The following is a 19,117-nucleotide window of genomic DNA, read 5'->3' on the forward strand; positions in this document are numbered from 1 at the left end:
CAAAAAACCACGATTCTTCAATTTTACCTTACAACAATCAAGATGACTAAGAAAAAAAGCTCAAGTGACAGCACATGCTGGTAAAGTTGTGGGGAAAGAGGAACATTCCTTTATTGCTGGTGGATTGAAAGATGGCATAATCACTTTGGAAATCAATCTGGAGGTTCCTCAGAAAATTGGAAATACTTCTGCCTGAAGATCCAGCTATACCCTTTTTGGGCTCATACCTAAAAGATTCCCCACCATTCCCCCAAGGACACATGCTCCACCAAGTTCATTTTAATACCCAGGAGCTGGAAACAACACAGATGTCCCTCAATGGAAGAATGAATACAGATAATTTGGTTCATTTACACAGTGGGATACTATTCAGCTACTAAGAATGAGGATATCATGAATTTTGCAGACAAATGAATGAAACTAGAAAATATCATTCTGAGTGAGATAACTCATACCCAGAAGGACCTAAGTGTTATATGCTCACTGTTAAGTAGATATTAGCCAAAACATTCAGAATAATGAGGATACAACCCACAGACCATAAGAAGTATATAACAATTAGAGAGGCCCAAGTGAGAATGCTTCAATTCCACTTTGAAGGGGGAAGGAAATAATTAAGGGAGATAAATGGAGGCAGGGAACTGAGTGGGAGGAGGGAGAAAGAGGGAGGGGAAAGGGGAAAAGCGTCTGAGGGGATGACAGGAGAGAAGGCCAGATGTCTAAGAGAATAAACTGAGATAAGCAGCATTGGGGTGGGAGGAGGAAGACACTCTAGGAAGTACCAGAAACATGGGATGTGAGAGATTCTAAGGACTCAGTGGGGTGACCTTGGTCACAATTCCCAACATTGGGGAGAGGGAAATGGAAGAGTTCAACTACAGTAGATAGACAGGGTCTCAAGCAGAGGGACAGTACTACTAATCCACAGCCAAATATTCTGACCCAGAACTGTTCCTGCCTAGAAGAGCTGCAAGAACAAAAATGGAGAAGAGACTGAAGGAAAGGTGGTCCAGTGACTGCCCAACTTGGATCCATCTCATGGGAAGGCCCCAAGGCCTGACACAATTACTGATGCTATGACTTGTTTACAGATGAGAGCTTGGCATGGTTGTCCTCTTAGAGGCCCTACCAGCAGCTGACGGAGACAGGAGCAGACACTTACACCCAGGCACTGGCCTGAAGTTGGAGACTGCTGTGGTTGAATTAGGGGAAGGATTGAAGAAGCTGAAGGGGAGAGCAACCACATAGGAACATCAGCAGTGTCAAGTTACTCAGACCCTAGGGGACTCCCAGAGTCTGACCCACCTATGAAGAGCATAAAAGGGCAAGTCAGAAGTCTGTCTTGTCAGGCCTTAGTGGGAGAAGGCTTAATCCTGAAGTAAGTTGAAGCCTTGGAAATGGGAGGTCTGGTGGCATGAGAGCACCCTTTGGAGGCAAGTGGGAGGAGGAATGGAATAAAGATCTGTGGGCGGGGGGGGGGGGGGCAGGGAATACACAGGGGCATATAAATACATAAAATAATAAAAATTTAAAATAATAACAGTACAACAAAAAATGAAACAAAAAACAAACAAAAAAGAAAAAAAAAAGAAAAAGAAATTGCCTTAAAGCCAGATCTTAGGGAGCAATTTTCTCAAGTAAAGTTCCCTCTTCCAAGATACCACTATTGTGTGTTTCAAGTTGACATGAGACTTCTCAACCCAAGTTCCACGTTTTCAGTCTGTGGCTCAAAACAGAATGTCCTGGTTCTAAAGCATTAGGTAGTCTACTTCTCTAGCTATATTGTTTTGACCACATATAACTTTTTTCTCGAGACAGCTCTATGTCATGAGTGCAGTGTTCTGCAACAGACATCCTGTGGTTCTAGCATCTTCAGCCTCCAGGAATCTCTGTTCAGCAAGGGGTATTCAAGTTCACAGATTTATGCAATGCTCTCTGAGGGAATGCTACCAGAGCCTCCTGCCCTGCCACACAACTTAAGGCCTCTGCTGCTGCTAAAGACTGGATCAGACTGGTTCCATGTTTGCAAGACCAGTACTGTGTGGTCACAGACTCACATTCTGTTAGCTGCTCAAAGTGGAGTCTGGCCCTAAAGAACCACAATTCTATTACCTTCCATTTATTAATCCCCATGATAACTATTTCCAGGGCAATTGTTTTCCTGGTACATGGATTCCCTTGAATTGAGGCCCTTGGCCTCAGTTCAAGCTCCTTCCTTTTAGAAGTTTTCTGCATTTTCACAAATTAGATCATTTGATGACTGGACTCTTGCACTCCTGGCTGTTTTCCTTCTGTCTGGTGTAGAGCATGATGTCTCACTGCAGGCCAAGCAAACTCTTAGCTAATGCCTTGGCTGCAAACTTTACTTGTTTGATCACTCCTCTTCGGCAAACTAGACATTCTTATGACTTTCTGTCTCCTTTTTTATTTTCTTTCTACTGTAGATCCAGACAAAATGCAGTACGAGTGGTGATACTATGATCACTATACATACCCATTATAAAATATACTCCACAAAACAAATTAGGTCATTATTTTCATGTTAAATTTGATTTGGTGTCAAAAGATTGAGGCCAGGTTGTGGGCCAAATTTCACACTAAAGAATTCAAATGTAATTGTTGATACAGTCTCTGAGATCTCTGGAAATTCATGGCTTCTATCTCCACTGTCTGTGCTTAGTCCATCATTTTCATTTCCTAAGAGGCACTTGACTGGCTCCTTGAGCTATATTTACAGTATTCAAGGGCTTTTCGTTTTTTTTATCTTTATTAACTTGGGTATTTCTTATTTACATTTCCATTGTTATTCCCTTACCCGATTTCCTGGCCAACATCCCCCTAATCTCCTTATCTATGGGTGTTCCCCTCCCCATCCTCCCCCCATTACTGCCCTCGCCCCAACAATCACATTCACTGGGGGATCAGACTTGGGAGAACCAAGGGCTTCCCAATCCAATGGTGCTCTTACTAGGCCATTCATTGCTATCTATGAGGTTGGAGCCCAGGGTCAGTCCATGTATAATCTTTGGGTAGAGGCTTAGTCCCTGGAAGCTATGGTTGGTTGGCATTGTTGTTCATATAGGTTCTCAAGCCCCTTCAAGCTCTTTCAGTCCTTTCTAAGTTCCTTCAATCGGGGTCCCATTCTCAGTTCAGTGGTTTAATGATGGCAGTCGCTATGTATTTGCTGTATTCTGGCTGTGTCTCTGAGGACAGATCTACATCCAGTTCCAGTCAGCCTGCACTTCTTTGCTTCATCCATCTTATCTAGTTTGGTGGCTATATATGTATGGGCCACATGTGGGGCAGGCACTGAATGGGTGTTCCTTCTGCCTCTGTTCTAAACTTTCCCTCCCTATTCCCTCCCAAGGGTATTCTTGTTCCCCTTTTAAAGAAGGAGTTTAGCATTCGCATTTTGGTCATCCTTCTTAAGTTTCAGGTGTTCTCTGCATCTAGGCGAATTCGAGTATTTGGACTAATATCCACTTATCAAAGAGTGCATACCATGTGTGTTTTTCTATGATTGGGTTACCTCACTCAGGATGATATTTTCCAGTTGCCTACATTTGCCTATGAATTTCATAAAGTCATTGTTTTTGATAGCTGAGTAATATTCTATTGTGTAGATGTACCACATTTTCTGTATCCATTCCTCTATTGAAGGGCATCTGGGTACTTTCCAGCTTCTAACTATTATAAATAAGGCTGCTATGAACATTCAGAGCATGTGTCTTTGATATATGTTGGGGCATCTTTTGGGTATATGCCCAAGAGAGGTATAGCTGGATCCTCAGGCAGTTCAATGTCCAATTTTCTGAGGAACCTCCAGACTGATTTCCAGAATGGTTGTACCAGTCTGCAATCCCACCAACAATGGAGGAGTGTTCCTCTTTCACCACATCCTCGCCAACATCTGCTGTCACCTGAGTTTTTGATCTTAGCCATTCTCACTGGTATGAAGTGAAATCTCAGGGTTGTTTTGATTTGCATTTCCCTTATGACAAAAGATGTTGAACATTTCTTTAGGTGTTTCTCAGCCATTCGGCATTCCTCAGCTGTGAATTCTTTGTTTAGCTCTGAAACCCATTTTTAAATAGGGTTATTTGTCTCCCTGCAGTCTAACTTCATGAATTCTTTGTATATTTTAGATATGAGCCCTCTATCGATTATAGGATTGGTAAAGATCTTTTCCCAATCTGTTGGTTTCCGTTTTGTCCTAACAACAGTGTCCTTTGCCTTACAGAAGCTTTGCAGTTTTATGAGATCCCATTTGTGGATTCTTGATCTTAGAGCATAAGCCATTGGTGTTTTGTTCAAGAAGTTTTCTCCAGTGCCCACGTGTTCAAGATTCTTCCCCACTTTTTCTTCTATAAGTTTGAGTGTATCTGTTTTGATGTGGAGTTCCTCGATCCACTTGGACTTAAGCTTTGTATGGGGTGAAAAGTATGGATCGATCTGCATTCTTCTACATGCTGACCTCCAGTTGAACCAGCACCATGTGCTGAAAATGCTATCTTTTTCCATTGGATGGTTTTGGATCCCTTGTCAAAAATCAACAGACCATAGGTATGTGGGTTCATTTCTGGGTCTTCAATTCTATTCCACTGGTCTATCTGTTTGTCTCTGTACCAATACCATGCAGTTTTTATCACTATTGCTCTGTAATACTCCTGAGTTCAGGGATAGTGATTCCCCCAAAAGATCTTTTATTGTTGAGGATAGTTTAAGCTATCCTAGGTTTTTTGTTATTCCAGATGAATTTGCAAATTGTTCTGTCTAACTCTCTGAAGAATTGGATTGGTATTTTGATGGAGATTGCATTGAATCTGTAGATTGCTTTTGGTAAAATGGCCCTTTTTACTATATTAATCCTGCCAATCCATGAGCATGGGAGATCTTCAATTTCTTTCTTCAGAGGCTTGAAGTTCTTATCATACATATTTTTCCTTGCTTGTTTAAAGTCACTCCGAGGTATTTTATATTATTTGTGACTATAATGAAGGGTGTCATTTCCCTAATTTCTTTCTTGGCTTTTTTCTCTTTTGTGTAGAGGAAGGCTACTGATTTATTTGAGTTAATTTTATACACAGTCACTTTGCTGAAAGTGTTTATCAGGTTTAGTAGTTCTCTGGTGGAACTTTTGGGACCACTTAAATATACTATCATATCATCTACAAATAGTGATATTTTGACTTCTTCTTTTCCAATCTGTATCACTTTAATCTCCTTTTGTTGTCTGATTGCTCTCGCTAGAACTTCAAGAACTATATTGAATGAGTAGGGAGAGAGTGGGCAGCCTTGTCTAGTCCCTGATTTTAGTGGGATTGCTTCATGTTTCTCTCCATTTAGTTTAATATTAGCTACTGGTTTGCTGTATATGGCTTCTACTATGTTTAGGTATGGGCCTTGAATTCCTATTCTTTCCAGGACTTTTATCATGAAGGGGTGTTGAATTTTGTCAAATGCTTTCTCAGCTTCTAAGGAAATGAGCATGTGGTTTTTATTTTTCAGATTGTTTATATTGTGGAATCCGTTGATGGTTTTCCGTATATTAAACCATCCCTTCATGTCTGCCATGAAGCCTATTAGATCATGATGGATGACTGTTTGGATGTGCCCTTGGATTCTGTTTGCAAGAATTTTATTGAGTATTTTTGCATCAATATTCATGAGGGAAATGGTCTGAAGTTCTCTTTGTTTGTTGGGTCTATGTGTGGTTTAGGTATAAGAGTAATTGTGGCTTCATAGAAGGAATTCTGTAGTGCTCCATCTGTTTCAATTTTGTGGAATAGTTTGGATAGTATTGCCATGAGCTCCTCTATGAAGGTCTGATAGAATTCTGCACCAAACCCATCTGGACCTGGTTTTTTTGGTTGAGAGACCTTTAATGACTGCTTCTATTTCTTTCTGAGTTATGGGGTTGTTTAAACGGTTTATCTGTTCCTTATTTAACTTTGGTACCTGGTATCTGTCTAGGAAATTGTCCATTTCCTGCAGATTTTCAAGTTTTGTTGAATATAGGCTTTTGTAGTAGGATCTGATGACTTTTTTAATTTCCTCTGATTCTGTAGTTACGTCTTCCTTTTCATTTCTGATTTTGTTAATTTGGACACACTCTCTGTGTCCTCTCGTTAGTCTGGCTAAGGGTTTATCTATCTTGTTTATTATCTCAAAGAACCAGGTTTTGGTTCTGTTGATTTTTGTATAGTCTTTTTTGTTTCTACTTGATTGATTTCAGCTTTGAGTTTGATTATTTCCTGCCTTCTACTCCTCCTGGGTGTATTTGCTTCTTTTTGTTGTAGAGCGTTCAGGTGTTTTGTCAAGCTGCTGATATATGCTCTGTTCTGTTTCTTTCTGCAGGCGCTCAGAGCTATGAGTTTTCTTCTTAGCACAGTTTTCATTGTGTCCCATAAGTTTGGGTATGTTGTACCTTCATTTTCATTAAATTCTAAGAAGTCTTTAATTTCTTTCATTATTTCTTCCTTGACCAGGTTATCACTGAGTAGAGCATTGTTCAACTTCCAAGTATATCTGGACATTCTTCCCTTATTGTTATTGTAGACCAGCTTTAACCCGTGGCAGTGTGATAGGACGCATGGGATTATTTCTATCTTTCTGTATCTATTGCGGCCTGTTTTATGACCAATTATATGCTCAATTTTGGAGAAAGTACCATGAGGTGGTGAGAAGAAGGTATATCCTTTTGTTTTAGGATAGAATGTTCTATAAATATCTGTTAAGTCCATTTCATTCATGACTTCTCTTATCCTGTCTATGTTTCTGTTTAATTGATGTTTCCATGATCTGCCCATTGATGAGAGTAGGGTGTTGAAATCTTCTATTATTGTTGTGTGAGGTGCAATGTGTGCTTTGAGCTTTAGTAAGGTTTCTTTTATGTATGTAGGTGCCCTTGTATTTGGAGCATAGATATTTAGGATTGAGAGTTCATCTTGGTGGATTTTTCCTGTGATGAATATGAAGTGTCCTTCCTTATCTTTTTTGATGACTTTTAATTGAAAATCAAATTTATTCAATATTAGAATGGCTACTCCAGCTTGCTTTTTCAGACCACTTGCTTCGAAAGTTGTTTTCCAGGCTTTCACTCTGAGGTAGTGTCTGTCTTTGTCTCTGAGGTGTGTTTCCTGTAGGCAGCAGAATGCAGTGTCCTCATTGCATATCCAGTTTGTTAATCTGTGTCTTTTTATTGGAGTATTGAGTCCATTGATATTGAGAGATATTAAGGAATAGTGATTTTTGCTTCCTGTTGTATTCGTATTTGGATGTGAGATTATGTTTGTGTACTTTTCTTCTCTTTGTTTTGTTGCCAAGACAGTTAGTTTCTTGCTTTTTCTAGGGTGTAGCTTACCTCCTTATGTTGCACTTTACCATTTATTATCCTTTGTAGGGCTGGATTTGTAGAAAGATATTATGTAAATTTGGTTTTGTCATGGAACATCGTGGTTTCTCCATCTATGTTAATTGAGAGTTTTGCTGGATACAGTAACCTGGGCTGGCATTTGTGTTCTCTTAAGGTCTATATGACATCTGTCCAGGATCTTCTGGCTTTCATAGTCTCTGGTGAGAAGTCTGGTGTGATTCTGATAGGTCTGCCTTTATATGTTACTTGACCTTTTTCCCTTACTGCTTTCAATATTCTTTCCTTTTTTGTGCTTTTGTTCTTTTGATTATTATGTGACGGGAGGAGTTTCTTTTCTGGTCTAATCTATTTGGAGTTCTGTAGGCTTCTTGTATGTTTATGGGCATCCCTTTCTTTAGGTTAGGGAAGTTTTCTTCTATGATTTTGTTGAAGATATTTACTGGTCCTTTGAACTGGGTGTCTTCACTCTCTTCTATACCTATTTTCCTTAGGTTTGATCTTCTCATGGAGTCCTGGATTTCCTTTTATATTTTGGACCAGTACCTTTTTCCATTTTACATTATCTTTGACAGTTGTGTCGATGATTTTTTTTTCGGAGCTGGGGGTCGAACCTAGGGCCTTGTGCTTGCTAGGCAAGTGCTCTACCACTGAGCTAAATCCCCAACCCTGTGTCGATGATTTCTATGGAATCTCCTGCTCCTGAGATTTTCTCTTCCATCTCTTGTATTCTGTTTGTGATTCTTGTATCTATGGCTCCTTGTCTCTTCTTTGGTTTTCTATATCCAGGGTTGCTTCCCTTTGTGCTTTCTTCATTGCTTCTATTTCCATTTTTAATTCCTTCACCTGTTTGAGTGTGTTTTCCTGGAATTCTTTCAGGGATTTTTGTGATTCCTCTGTATAGGCTTCTACTTGTTTATTTATGTTTTCCTGCATTTCTCTAAGGGAGTTCTTTATGTCTTTCTTGAAGTCCTTCATCATCATGATCATATGTGATTTAAAATCAAGATCTTGCTTTTCTGGTGTGTTTGGATAATCAGTGTTTGCTTTGGTGGGAGAATTGGGCTCTGATGATGCCATGTAGTCTTGGTTTCTGTTGCTTGGGTTCCTGTGCTTGCCTCTTGCCATCAGGCTGTCTCTGGTGTTTCTTTGTTCTGCTATTTCTGACAGTGGCTAGACCGTCCTATAGGCCTGTGTGTCAAGAGTGCTATAGAACTGTTTTCCTGTTTTCTTTCAGCCAGTTGTGGGAACAGAGTGTTCTGCTTTCAGGCATGTAGTCTTTCCTGTTTACTGGTTTTCAGCTGTTCCTGTGGGCGTGTGTCCTGAGTCCACCAGGCAGGTAACTTGGAACAGAAAAGTTGGTCTTACCTCTGGTCCCAGGGCTCACGTTGCTCCTGGGGGTCTCTGTTTGAGCTCTCTGTGAGGGCAGCAACCAGAAGGGCCTGCCCTGCCTTTTCCTGGGCCCCTGTGCACAGGGGTCCCAGATGGCATTAGGTGTTTTACTCTGGAGTCAGAAATGTGGGCAGAGTGTAGTCTCTTCTGGCTTCCCAGGCGTGTCTGTCTGAAGGTTTAGCTCTCCCTCCCACGGGATTTGGGTGCAGGGAGCTGTTGCCTGGGTTCTTCAGATTTGAGTGGTGTCTGGACCACTGGGGACCTGCCGCTTGAGTGCCCCTGTCTTCCTGTTCCCAGAGCCCCTACACCGTTTCCTCTTGGACCAGGGATGTGGGCAGGGGTGGGCAGTATTGGTGGTCTCTCCTGCTCTGCAGTCTCAGGAGTGCCCACCTGTCTCGGTGGTGAACTCTCTCTCCCATGGGGTTTGGGAGCAGGGAGCTGTGGGCCAGGATTAGCGAGGTTCTCATGGGCTTTTCACTACAGAGTTTCTAATATTTCTACATCCCTCCCTCAACAATCATAAAGGCATTGAGAGTGAATATGAACTTTATCATTACAAAGACCACATCCCCTATTCCACTTTTTTTACTAGTTAATGTTTCTGTTGGTGTGGTAAGGAAGTCTTACAAATCATCTTTGAAGAAGAATCTTATTTTGGCACATACACCAATTGTGTAGTAATTTCCAGTGAGAATGTTACCTTATAGGAATTTGAAAAGGAAGATAGTTGCATTGTATATGCATGGAAGAAGAGAGAATTGAATATTATTCTCAGCTAGCTTCCTCTTCTTACGTATCTCAGTACACAAGCACAGGGAACAATGTAGTCTTCCTTTAAGGTGGTCGTTTCTCATCAATTTTACTAATCCGGATAACCATTCTGTCATTCCACAAATCTAAGTTAACATATATAAGTCCCTGTAGGCACGTCTGAGAATCATCAGGCAGTGATTGAAGTTTTTTTATACTTTACAATTACTATTAGTGATCGCACATATACAAGTAATTTCCAAATAGAATGTTAAGAGCCAGTTGCTGAATACACAACAATTTCTGGTTGTTGGACTTAATAAACACCATGCTAGAAGTAACGTGGAGTCTTATTCTCTGGTTCTTAGTCTCACTGCACTGAAAGCTATTATGCAGGCCGCTGATAGACAATACTCTACATCATTTTATTCAACAATGGACTCTTGAGTCATAATAGTAGGGCTAACTCATTTATCTATCTATATGGAGATTAAGTGTAAGTTGACTTGCTTTCTAATGATTTTGTTAATGCCCATATATTAATGCTGTTTTCAGTTTTTTTGTTTTTTTTTTATTAACTTGAGTATTTCTTATATACATTTCGAGTGTTATTCCCTTTCCCGGTTTCCGGGCAAACATCCCCCTCCCCCCTCCCCTTCCTTACACTCCCAACCCTCCCCCCATTGCCGACTTCCCCCCATAGACTAGTTCACTGGGGGTTCAGTCTTAGCAGGACCCAGGGCTTCCCCTTCCACTGGTGCTCTTACTAGGATATTCAATGCTACCTATGGGGTCAGAGTCCAGGGTCAGTCCATGTATAGTCTTTAGGTAGTGGCTTAGTCCCTGGAAGCTCTGGTTGCTTGGCATTGTTGTCCATATGGGGTCTCGAGCCCCTTCAAGCTCTTCCAGTTCTTTCTCTGATTCCTTCAACGGGGGTTCTATTCTCAGTTCAGTGGTTTGCTGCTGGTATTCGCCTCTGTATTTGCTGTATTCTGGCTGTGTCTCTCAGGAGCGATCTACATCCGGCTCCTGTCGGTCTGCACTTCTTTGCTTCATCCATCTTGTCTAATTGGGTGGCTGTATATGTATGGGCCAAATGTGGGGCAGGCTCTGAATGGGTGTTCCTTCAGTCTCTGTTTTAATCTTTGCCTCTCCCTTCCCTGCCAAGGGTATTCTTTTTCCTCATTTAAAGAAGGAGTGAAGCATTCACATTTTGATCATCCGTCTTGAGTTTCGTTTGTTCTAGGGATCTAGGGTAATTCAAGCATTTGGGCTAATAGCCACTTATCAATGAGTGCATACCATGTATGTCTTTCTGTGATTGGGTTAGCTCACTCAGGATGATATTTTCCAGTTCCAACCATTTGCCTAAGAATTTCGTAAAGGCGTTGTTTTTGATAGCTGAGTAATATTCCATTGTGTAGATGTACCACATTTTCTGTATCCATTCCTCTGTTGAAGGGCATCTGGGTTCTTTCCATTTTCTGGCTATTATAAATAAGGCTGCGATGAACATAGTGGAGCACGTGTCTCTTTTATATGTTGAGGCATCGTTTGGGTATATGCCCAAGAGAGGTATAGCTGGATCCTCAGGCAGTTCAATGTCCAATTTTCTGAGGAACCTCCAGACTGATTTCCAGAATGGTTTTACCAGTCTGCAATCCCACCAACAATGGAGGAGTGTTCCTCTTTCTCCACATCCTCGCCAGCATCTGCTGTCACCTGAGTTTTTGATCTTAGCCATTCTCACTGGTGTGAGGTGAAATCTCAGGGTTGTTTTGATTTGCATTTCCCTTATGACTAAAGATGTTGAACATTTCTTTAGGTGTTTCTCAGCCATTCGGCATTCCTCAGCTGTGAATTCTTTGTTTAGCTCTGAACCCCATTTTTAATAGGGTTATTTGTTTCCCTGCAGTCTAACTTCTTGAGTTCTTTGTATATTTTGGATATAAGGCCTCTATCTGTTGTAGGATTGGTAAAGATCTTTTCCCAATCTGTTGGTTGCCGTTTTGTCCTAACCACAGTGTCCTTTGCCTTACAGAAGCTTTGCAGTTTTATGAGATCCCATTTGACGATTCTTGATCTTAGAGCATAAGCCATTGGTGTTTTGTTCAGGAAATTTTTTCCAGTGCCCATGTGTTCCAGATGCTTCCCTAGTTTTTCTTCTATTAGTTTGAGTGTGTCTGGTTTGATGTGGAGGTCCTTGATCCACTTGGACTTAAGCTTTGTACAGGGTGATAAGCATGGATCGATCTGCATTCTTCTACATGTTGCCCTCCAGTTGAACCAGCACCATTTGCTGAAAATGCTATCTTTTTTCCATTGGATGGTTTTGGCTCCTTTGTCAAAAATCAAGTGACCATAGGTGTGTGGGTTCATTTCTGGGTCTTCAATTCTATTCCATTGGTCTATCTGTCTGTCTCTGTACCAATACCATGCAGTTTTTATCACTATTGCTCTGTAATACTGCTTGAGTTCAGGGATAGTGATTCTCCCTGAAGTCCTTTTATTGTTGAGGATAGCTTTAGCTATCCTGGGTTTTTTGTTATTCCAGATGAATTTGCAAATTGTTCTGTCTAACTCTTTGAAGAATTGGATTGGTATTTTGATGGGGATTGCATTGAATCTGTAGATTGCTTTTGGTAAAATGGCCATTTTTACTATATTAATCCTGCCAATCCATGAGCATGGGAGATCTTTCCATCTTCTGAGGTCTTCTTCAATTTCTTTCCTCAGTGTCTTGAAGTTCTTATTGTACAGATCTTTTACTTGCTTGGTTAAAGTCACACCGAGGTACTTTATATTATTTGGGTCTATTATGAAGGGTGTCGTTTCCCTAATTTCTTTCTCGGCTTGTTTCTCTTTTGTATAGAGGAAGGCAACTGATTTATTTGAGTTAATTTTATACCCAGCCACTTTGCTGAAGTTGTTTATCAGCTTTAGTAGTTCTCTGGTGGAACTTTTGGGATCACTTAAATATACTATCATGTCATCTGCAAATAGTGATATTTTGACCTCTTCTTTTCCGATCTGTATCCCTTTGATCTCCTTTTGTTGTCTGATTGTTCTGGCTAGAACTTCAAGAACTATATTGAATAAGTAGGGAGAGAGTGGGCAGCCTTGTCTAGTCCCTGATTTTAGTGGGATTGCTTCAAGTTTCTCTCCATTTAGTTTAATGTTAGCAAGTGGTTTGCTGTATATGGCTTTTACTATGTTTAGGTATGGGCCTTGAATTCCTATTCTTTCCAGGACTTTTATCATGAAGGGGTGTTGAATTTTGTCAAATGCTTTTTCAGCATCTAATGAAATGATCATGTGGTTCTGTTCTTTCAGTTTGTTTATATAATGGATCACGTTGATGGTTTTCCGTATATTAAACCATCCCTGCATGCCTGGGATGAAGCCTACTTGATCATGGTGGATGATTGTTTTGATGTGCTCTTGGATTCGGTTTGCCAGAATTTTATTGAGTATTTTTGCGTCGATATTCATAAGGGAAATTGGTCTGAAGTTCTCTTTCTTTGTTGGGTCTTTGTGTGGTTTAGGTATAAGAGTAATTGTGGCTTCGTAGAAGGAATTCGGTAGGGCTCCATCTGTTTCAATTTTGTGGAATAGTTTGGATAATTTTGGTATGAGGTCTTCTATGAAGGTTTGATAGAATTCTGCACTAAACCCGTCTGGACCTGGGCTCTTTTTGGTTGGGAGACCTTTAATGACTGCTTCTATTTCCTTAGGAGTTATGGGGTTGTTTAACTGGTTTATCTGTTCCTGATTTAACTTCGATACCTGGTATCTGTCTAGGAAATTGTCCATTTCGTGAAGATTTTCAAATTTTGTTGAATATAGGTTTTTATCGTAAGATCTGATGATTTTTTGAATTTCCTCTGAATCTGTAGTTATGTCTCCCTTTTCATTTCTGATTTTGTTAATTTGGACGCACTCTCTGTGTCCTCTCGTTAGTCTGGCTAAGGGTTTATCTATCTTGTTGATTTTCTCAAAGAACCAACTTTTGGTTCTGTTGATTCTTTCTATGGTCCTTTTTGTTTCTACTTGGTTGATTTCAGCTCTGAGTTTGATTATTTCCTGCCTTCTACTCCTCCTGGGTGTATTTGCTTCTTTTTGTTCTAGAGCTTTTAGGTGTGCTGTCAAGCTGCTGTCATATGCTCTTTCCTGTTTCTTTCTGCAGGCACTCAGAGCTATGAGTTTTCCTCTTAGCACAGCTTTCATTGTGTCCCATAAGTTTGAGTATGTTGTATCTTCATTTTCATTAAATTCTAAAAAGTTTTTAATTTCTTTCTTTATTTCTTCCTTGACCAGGTTATCATTGAGTAGAGCATTGTTCAATTTCCACGTATATGTGGGCATTCTTCCCTTATTGTTATTGAAGACCAGTTTTAGGCCGTGGTGGTCCGATAGCACGCATGGGATTATTTCTATCTTTCTGTACCTGTTGAGGCCCGTTTTTTGACCAATTATATGGTCAATTTTGGAGAAAGTACCATGAGGAGCTGAGAAGAAGGTATATCCTTTTGCTTTAGGATAGAATGTTCTATAAATATCCGTTAAGTCCATTTGGCTCATGACTTCTCTTAGTCTGTCGACATCACTGTTTAATTTCTGTTTCCATGATCTGTCCATTGATGAGAGTGGGGTGTTGAAATCTCCCACTATTATTGTGTGAGGTGCAATGTGTGTTTTGAGCTTTAGTAAGGTTTCTTTTACGTATGTAGGTGCCCTTGTATTTGGGGCATAGATATTTAGGATTGAGAGTTCATCTTGGTGGATTTTTCCTTTGATGAATATGAAGTGTCCTTCCTTATCTTTTTTGATGACTTTTAGTTGGAAATTGATTTTATTTGATATTAGAATGGCTACTCCAGCTTGCTTCTTCTGACCATTTGCTTGGAAAGTTGTTTTCCAGCCTTTCACTCTGAGGTAGTGTCTGTCTTTGTCTCTGAGGTGTGTTTCCTGTAGGCAGCAGAATGCAGGGTCCTCGTTGCGTATCCAGTTTGTTAATCTATGTCTTTTTATTGGGGAGTTGAGGCCATTGATATTGAGAGATATTAAGGAATAGTGATTATTGCTTCCCGTTATATTCATATTTGGATGTGAGGTTATGTTTGTGTGCTTTCATTCTCTTTGTTTTGTTGCCAAGACGATTAGTTTCTTGCTTCTTCTAGGGTATAGCTTGCCTCCTTATGGTGGGCTTTACCATTTATCATCCTTTGTAGTGCTGGATTTGTAGAAAGATATTGTGTAAATTTGGTTTTGTCATGGAATATCTTGGTCTCTCCATCAATGTTAATTGAGAGTTTTGCAGGATACAGTAACCTGGGCTGGCATTTGTGTTCTCTTAGGGTCTGTATGACATCAGTCCAGGATCTTCTGGCCCTCATAGTTTCTGGCGAGAAGTCTGGTGTGATTCTGATAGGTCTCCCTTTATATGTTACTTGACCTTTTTCCCTTACTGCTTTTAATATTCTTTCTTTATTTTGTGCGTTTGGTGTTTTGACAATTATGTGACGGGAGGTGTTTCTTTTCTGGTCCAATCTATTTGGAGTTCTGTAGGCTTCTTGTATGTCTATGGGTATCTCTTTTTTTAGGTTAGGGAACTTTTCTTCTATGATTTTGTTGAAGATATTTACTGGTCCTTTGAGCTGGGAGTCTTCACTCTCTTCTATACCTATTATCCTTAGGTTTGATCTTCTCATTGAGTCCTGGATTTCCTGTATGTTTTGGACCAGTAGCTTTTTCCGCTTTACATTATCTTTGACAGTTGAGTCAATGATTTCTATGGAATCTTCTGCTCCTGAGATTCTCTCTTCCATCTCTTGTATTCTGTTGGTGAAGCTTGTATCTACAGCTCCTTGTCTCTTCTTTTGGTTTTCTATATCCAGGGTTGTTTCCATGTGTTCTTTCTTGATTGCTTCTATTTCCATTTTAATTCCTTCAACTGTTTGATTGTGTTTTCCTGGAATTCTTTCAGGGATTTTTGCGATTCCTCTCTGTAGGCTTCTACTTGTTTATTAATGTTTTCCTGTGTTTCCCTAAGTGTGTTCATGTCTTTCTTGAAGTCCTCCAGCATCATGATGAAATATGATTTTGAAACTAGATCTTGCTTTTCTGGTGTATTTGGATATTCCATGTTTGTTTTGGTGGGAGAATTGGGCTCCGATGATGGCATGTAGTCTTGGTTTCTGTTGCTTGGGTTCCTGCGCTTGCCTCTCGCCATCAGATTATCTCTAGTGTTACTTTGTTCTGCTATTTCTGACAGTGGCTAGACTGTCCTATAAGCCTGTGTGTCAGGAGTGCTGTAGACCTGTTTTCCTCTCTTTCAGTCAGTTATGGGGACAGTGTGTTCTGCTTTCAGGCGTGTAGTTTTTCCTCTCTACAGGTCTTCAGCTGTTCCTGTGGGCCTGTGTCTTGAGTTCACCAGGCAGCTTTCTTGCAGCAGAAAATTTGGTCTTACCTGTGGTCCCGAGGCTCAGGTTCGCTCGTGGGGTGCTGCCCAGGGGCTCTCTGCAGTGGCAGCAACCAGGAAGACCTGTGCCGCCCCTTCCGGGAGCTTCAGTGCACCAGGGTTCCAGATGGTCTTTAGCTTTTTCCTCTGGCGTCCGAGATGTGTGTGCAGGGAGCAGTCTCTTCTGGTTTCCCAGGCTTGTCTGCCTCTCTGAAGGTTTAGCTCTCCCTCCCACGGGATTTGGGTGCAGAGAACTGTTTATCCGGTCTGTTTACTTCAGGTTCCGGCGGTGTCTCAGGCCGGTGTCCTGCCGCTCCTGGGCCCTCCCCCACGGGAGCCCAGAGGCCTTATACAGTTTCCTCTTGGGCCAGGGATGTGGGCAGGGGTGAGCAGTGTTGGTGGTCTCTTCTGCTCTGCAGTCTCAGGAGTGCCCACCCGACCAGGCGGTTGGGTCTCTCTCTCACCGGGTCTGGGAGCAGAGAGCTGCTGCGGGCCGGGATCCGCGGGTGTCCTGTTTTCAGTTTTGATCAGAGAAGTTTCTTTCCAGAGTTTGAGAATGCTACTACAAAGCTGAAACTGTCCATTCTTCAGAAAATAAGTGATTATTAAATTAAATGATTATTAAATGATTAAGTCATAATCTATATGTATACAGCACTATTTCCAAGGATCAGGGACCATGTGAAACAGAGTTCTGAGATAATATAAGGTCTAAGGTCTGCTACGAGGTGGTATGCAATGCTGTATTCTAGGCATGGCATGGGCTTTGTACTCTCAACAGCTCTGGTAATCTCCACCAGACCTACCCAAAATTCAGTGAGTAAAATTTCACCATCTTGAGAAAGGATGGATGATTAACGATTGCTCTGGATAAGGGAGAGTTGTATTAAGTCTCAATACAGCCCCTTGTATATTGTCCATGCTCCTATAATTTGGTTCCTGGTACATGCTTCTGTAAGAAATCTTAATTTATCTTATTAGTTCGCCAAAAAATAAGAGACATACAGACAGACAGAAAGTAGTTGGGGATTTGTTGAGAAGAAGAAAAGACTCATTTTTATCCCCTGTCATTCATTCTATGTTCCTCTCATGCTCTATAGGGTACTGTAAGTTTAATGAAGAATAAAATGAAAACTATCAAACTATGTTAACTAAACATATTAAATGTAGCACACCAGTATATATCACGAGCATTCCACTTAAACAGTTACTTTGTGAATGAAATCCTATAAGAAGACTATTATAAACTGAATTCAAGAAACAAAGGAATGAAATTAGTGGTTTTAGTCTTTAGAATGAAAATCGTAAGCAGTGTGCACCTTGGGCACTAACTCATGCACATCGAAGCTTCTATTTCCTTTATGTCATCACCATCATCCATTATCCTCACCTCCATGGTTAGGTTGTCTCCAGAATTCTTCATTCCATTCATGTGTGCAACTTTTCTAAGTTCCTTTAAGCCCTTCTGGGGTTTGTTGGTCACAATGAGCCACCGAGCTGACTCTGACAGCCACCTGTCAAGAAGATGTTGGAGGTAGAAACAATCCTTATGAAGTCATTTTCCATACAAAATTTAACCTTTGAAATTTTGTTCTTTAACTGAATACATACAACATTCTGATATAACAATCTCTATAATCTTTTGTTATCTAATGCCTTCATTAAAAGTTAGGAATGTTTCAGCCACATAATTTACTTCACTTTTGAAATGCATACCGAGATCCCCAGTGGGGATCTGTCTCCCTATACTAGATATACATTTGTAGTATGGTTCATGGAACTAGACTATTAGCGATGCTTCCACAGACATATACTAACTTCTTTAGGGTATAGAAATTGTTGTTTAACAATGTGTTCTTTTTTCTAAATTAGAAACATTGTATAAATATTATATACTAATTATATCATCCAAATTCCTAACTTCATCTAATCAGTTGCTGACTTCTGGCCATGCAAGCCGGGTAAACCTGCTCCTGCTTCTCATTTACATGATGGAAGCAGCTGCATAAGCACTGGGAGCTTGTCCCAGCACTGCTTCTCTCTGGATGGCAACTGATTGTGGTGGAGCAAAGGTTGAGGGGAAAACCTGGTTTTGTGAGGGGAAAACCTGGTTTTGTGAAAGTAAAGGTTGCTTAGTATAAATAATATTTATTCTCCTTGATTCATTATTCTGTAGCCAGAAGTCAATGGCTTCAGACAAATTAACACCTGCTGCAGGGGAATAAGTTAAGGATTTCTTGCTAGTGCTCCCTTCTCTGGCCAGGCAACCAGGAGCCCCTCACTGGTGAAGCTAGTTAAGTCTTTGTGAACCAGAGTGGAAAGAAAGAGTCATTCACACAAGGAAACACAAACCTGAAAAAGTTGAAAATTACTGTATCAACTTTTATTTCATGCTTTCAGATTTTTTTATAGACAAAAGTTCTCTGTGTGTAAAAGAATTAGCTAATATATAAAACATCACAAATAAAAAAGTTTTAGAATCCTTTATACTGAGAAATATGCACAGATACACATACATTCATTTGTACACCTTTTAGTTGGCCCAACTATCTGTCTCAATCAACTCCATAAGTATTTGTGCATGCTTACATGTATATATATATATATATATATATATATATATATATATATATATCCAGACATATACATTTGGATGGATGGATGGATTGAAAGGGCAGAGTCCACCAAGCAACCACATTTCTTTCTTTTCCCTGGCATTTTTATATGTTCTAGACAAAAGTTCTTCAGAAAATTACCTCATAAAATTTTACACAAAATGGGAGATACAAAATGATGCTAATTTTAAGTTGTAAGCAGTGTTTCATTCTATAAGCTCATTATAAGTTCAAAGCAATAGTTTCATATAACCTTGTCCTATCATAGAGCACACCTGTAGATTCATCCTTGGATCCAACTTAGAATGAATGTTTTACCTTGAACACAAATTTGCCTTTGTAGTGTAATCTTGAAAGCTCATTGTATTTCTTATTATGTAGTCTTTACTTGCTACTATGAGTGAGCACATTCTATTCTTGAGTCTAAATTTATTACATCTTTTTAGCAAAACAACTAAAATCATCCCTTAAAACTTTCTTTCTAAGATTATTTGAACCAAACAGGAACTCTATAAGGTCATTAATTTG

At 40.1% G+C, this 19,117-nt stretch overlaps 1 protein-coding gene across 6 annotated transcripts in view; it reads right to left on the reverse strand.

Moving 5' to 3' along the window:
- Ust5r (integral membrane transport protein UST5r) overlaps positions 1-19,117 on the reverse strand; it is a 75,853-nt gene that overhangs the window by 46,135 nt on the left and 10,601 nt on the right. For 5 of the 6 annotated variants that reach the window (NM_134380.2, XM_039089501.2, XM_039089530.2 and 2 more), the window contains one exon: positions 17,365-17,488. In NM_134380.2, coding sequence (NP_599207.2) covers positions 17,365-17,488 — 124 coding nt within the window. Of the gene's footprint in view, positions 1-16,253; positions 16,560-17,364; positions 17,489-19,117 lie in introns of those variants that run through there. The other variant, XM_063276288.1, reaches the window with a different exon arrangement.

Source organism: Rattus norvegicus, chromosome 1 (genome assembly GCF_036323735.1).
Source record: "Rattus norvegicus strain BN/NHsdMcwi chromosome 1, GRCr8, whole genome shotgun sequence".
NCBI lineage: Eukaryota > Metazoa > Chordata > Mammalia > Rodentia > Muridae > Rattus > Rattus norvegicus.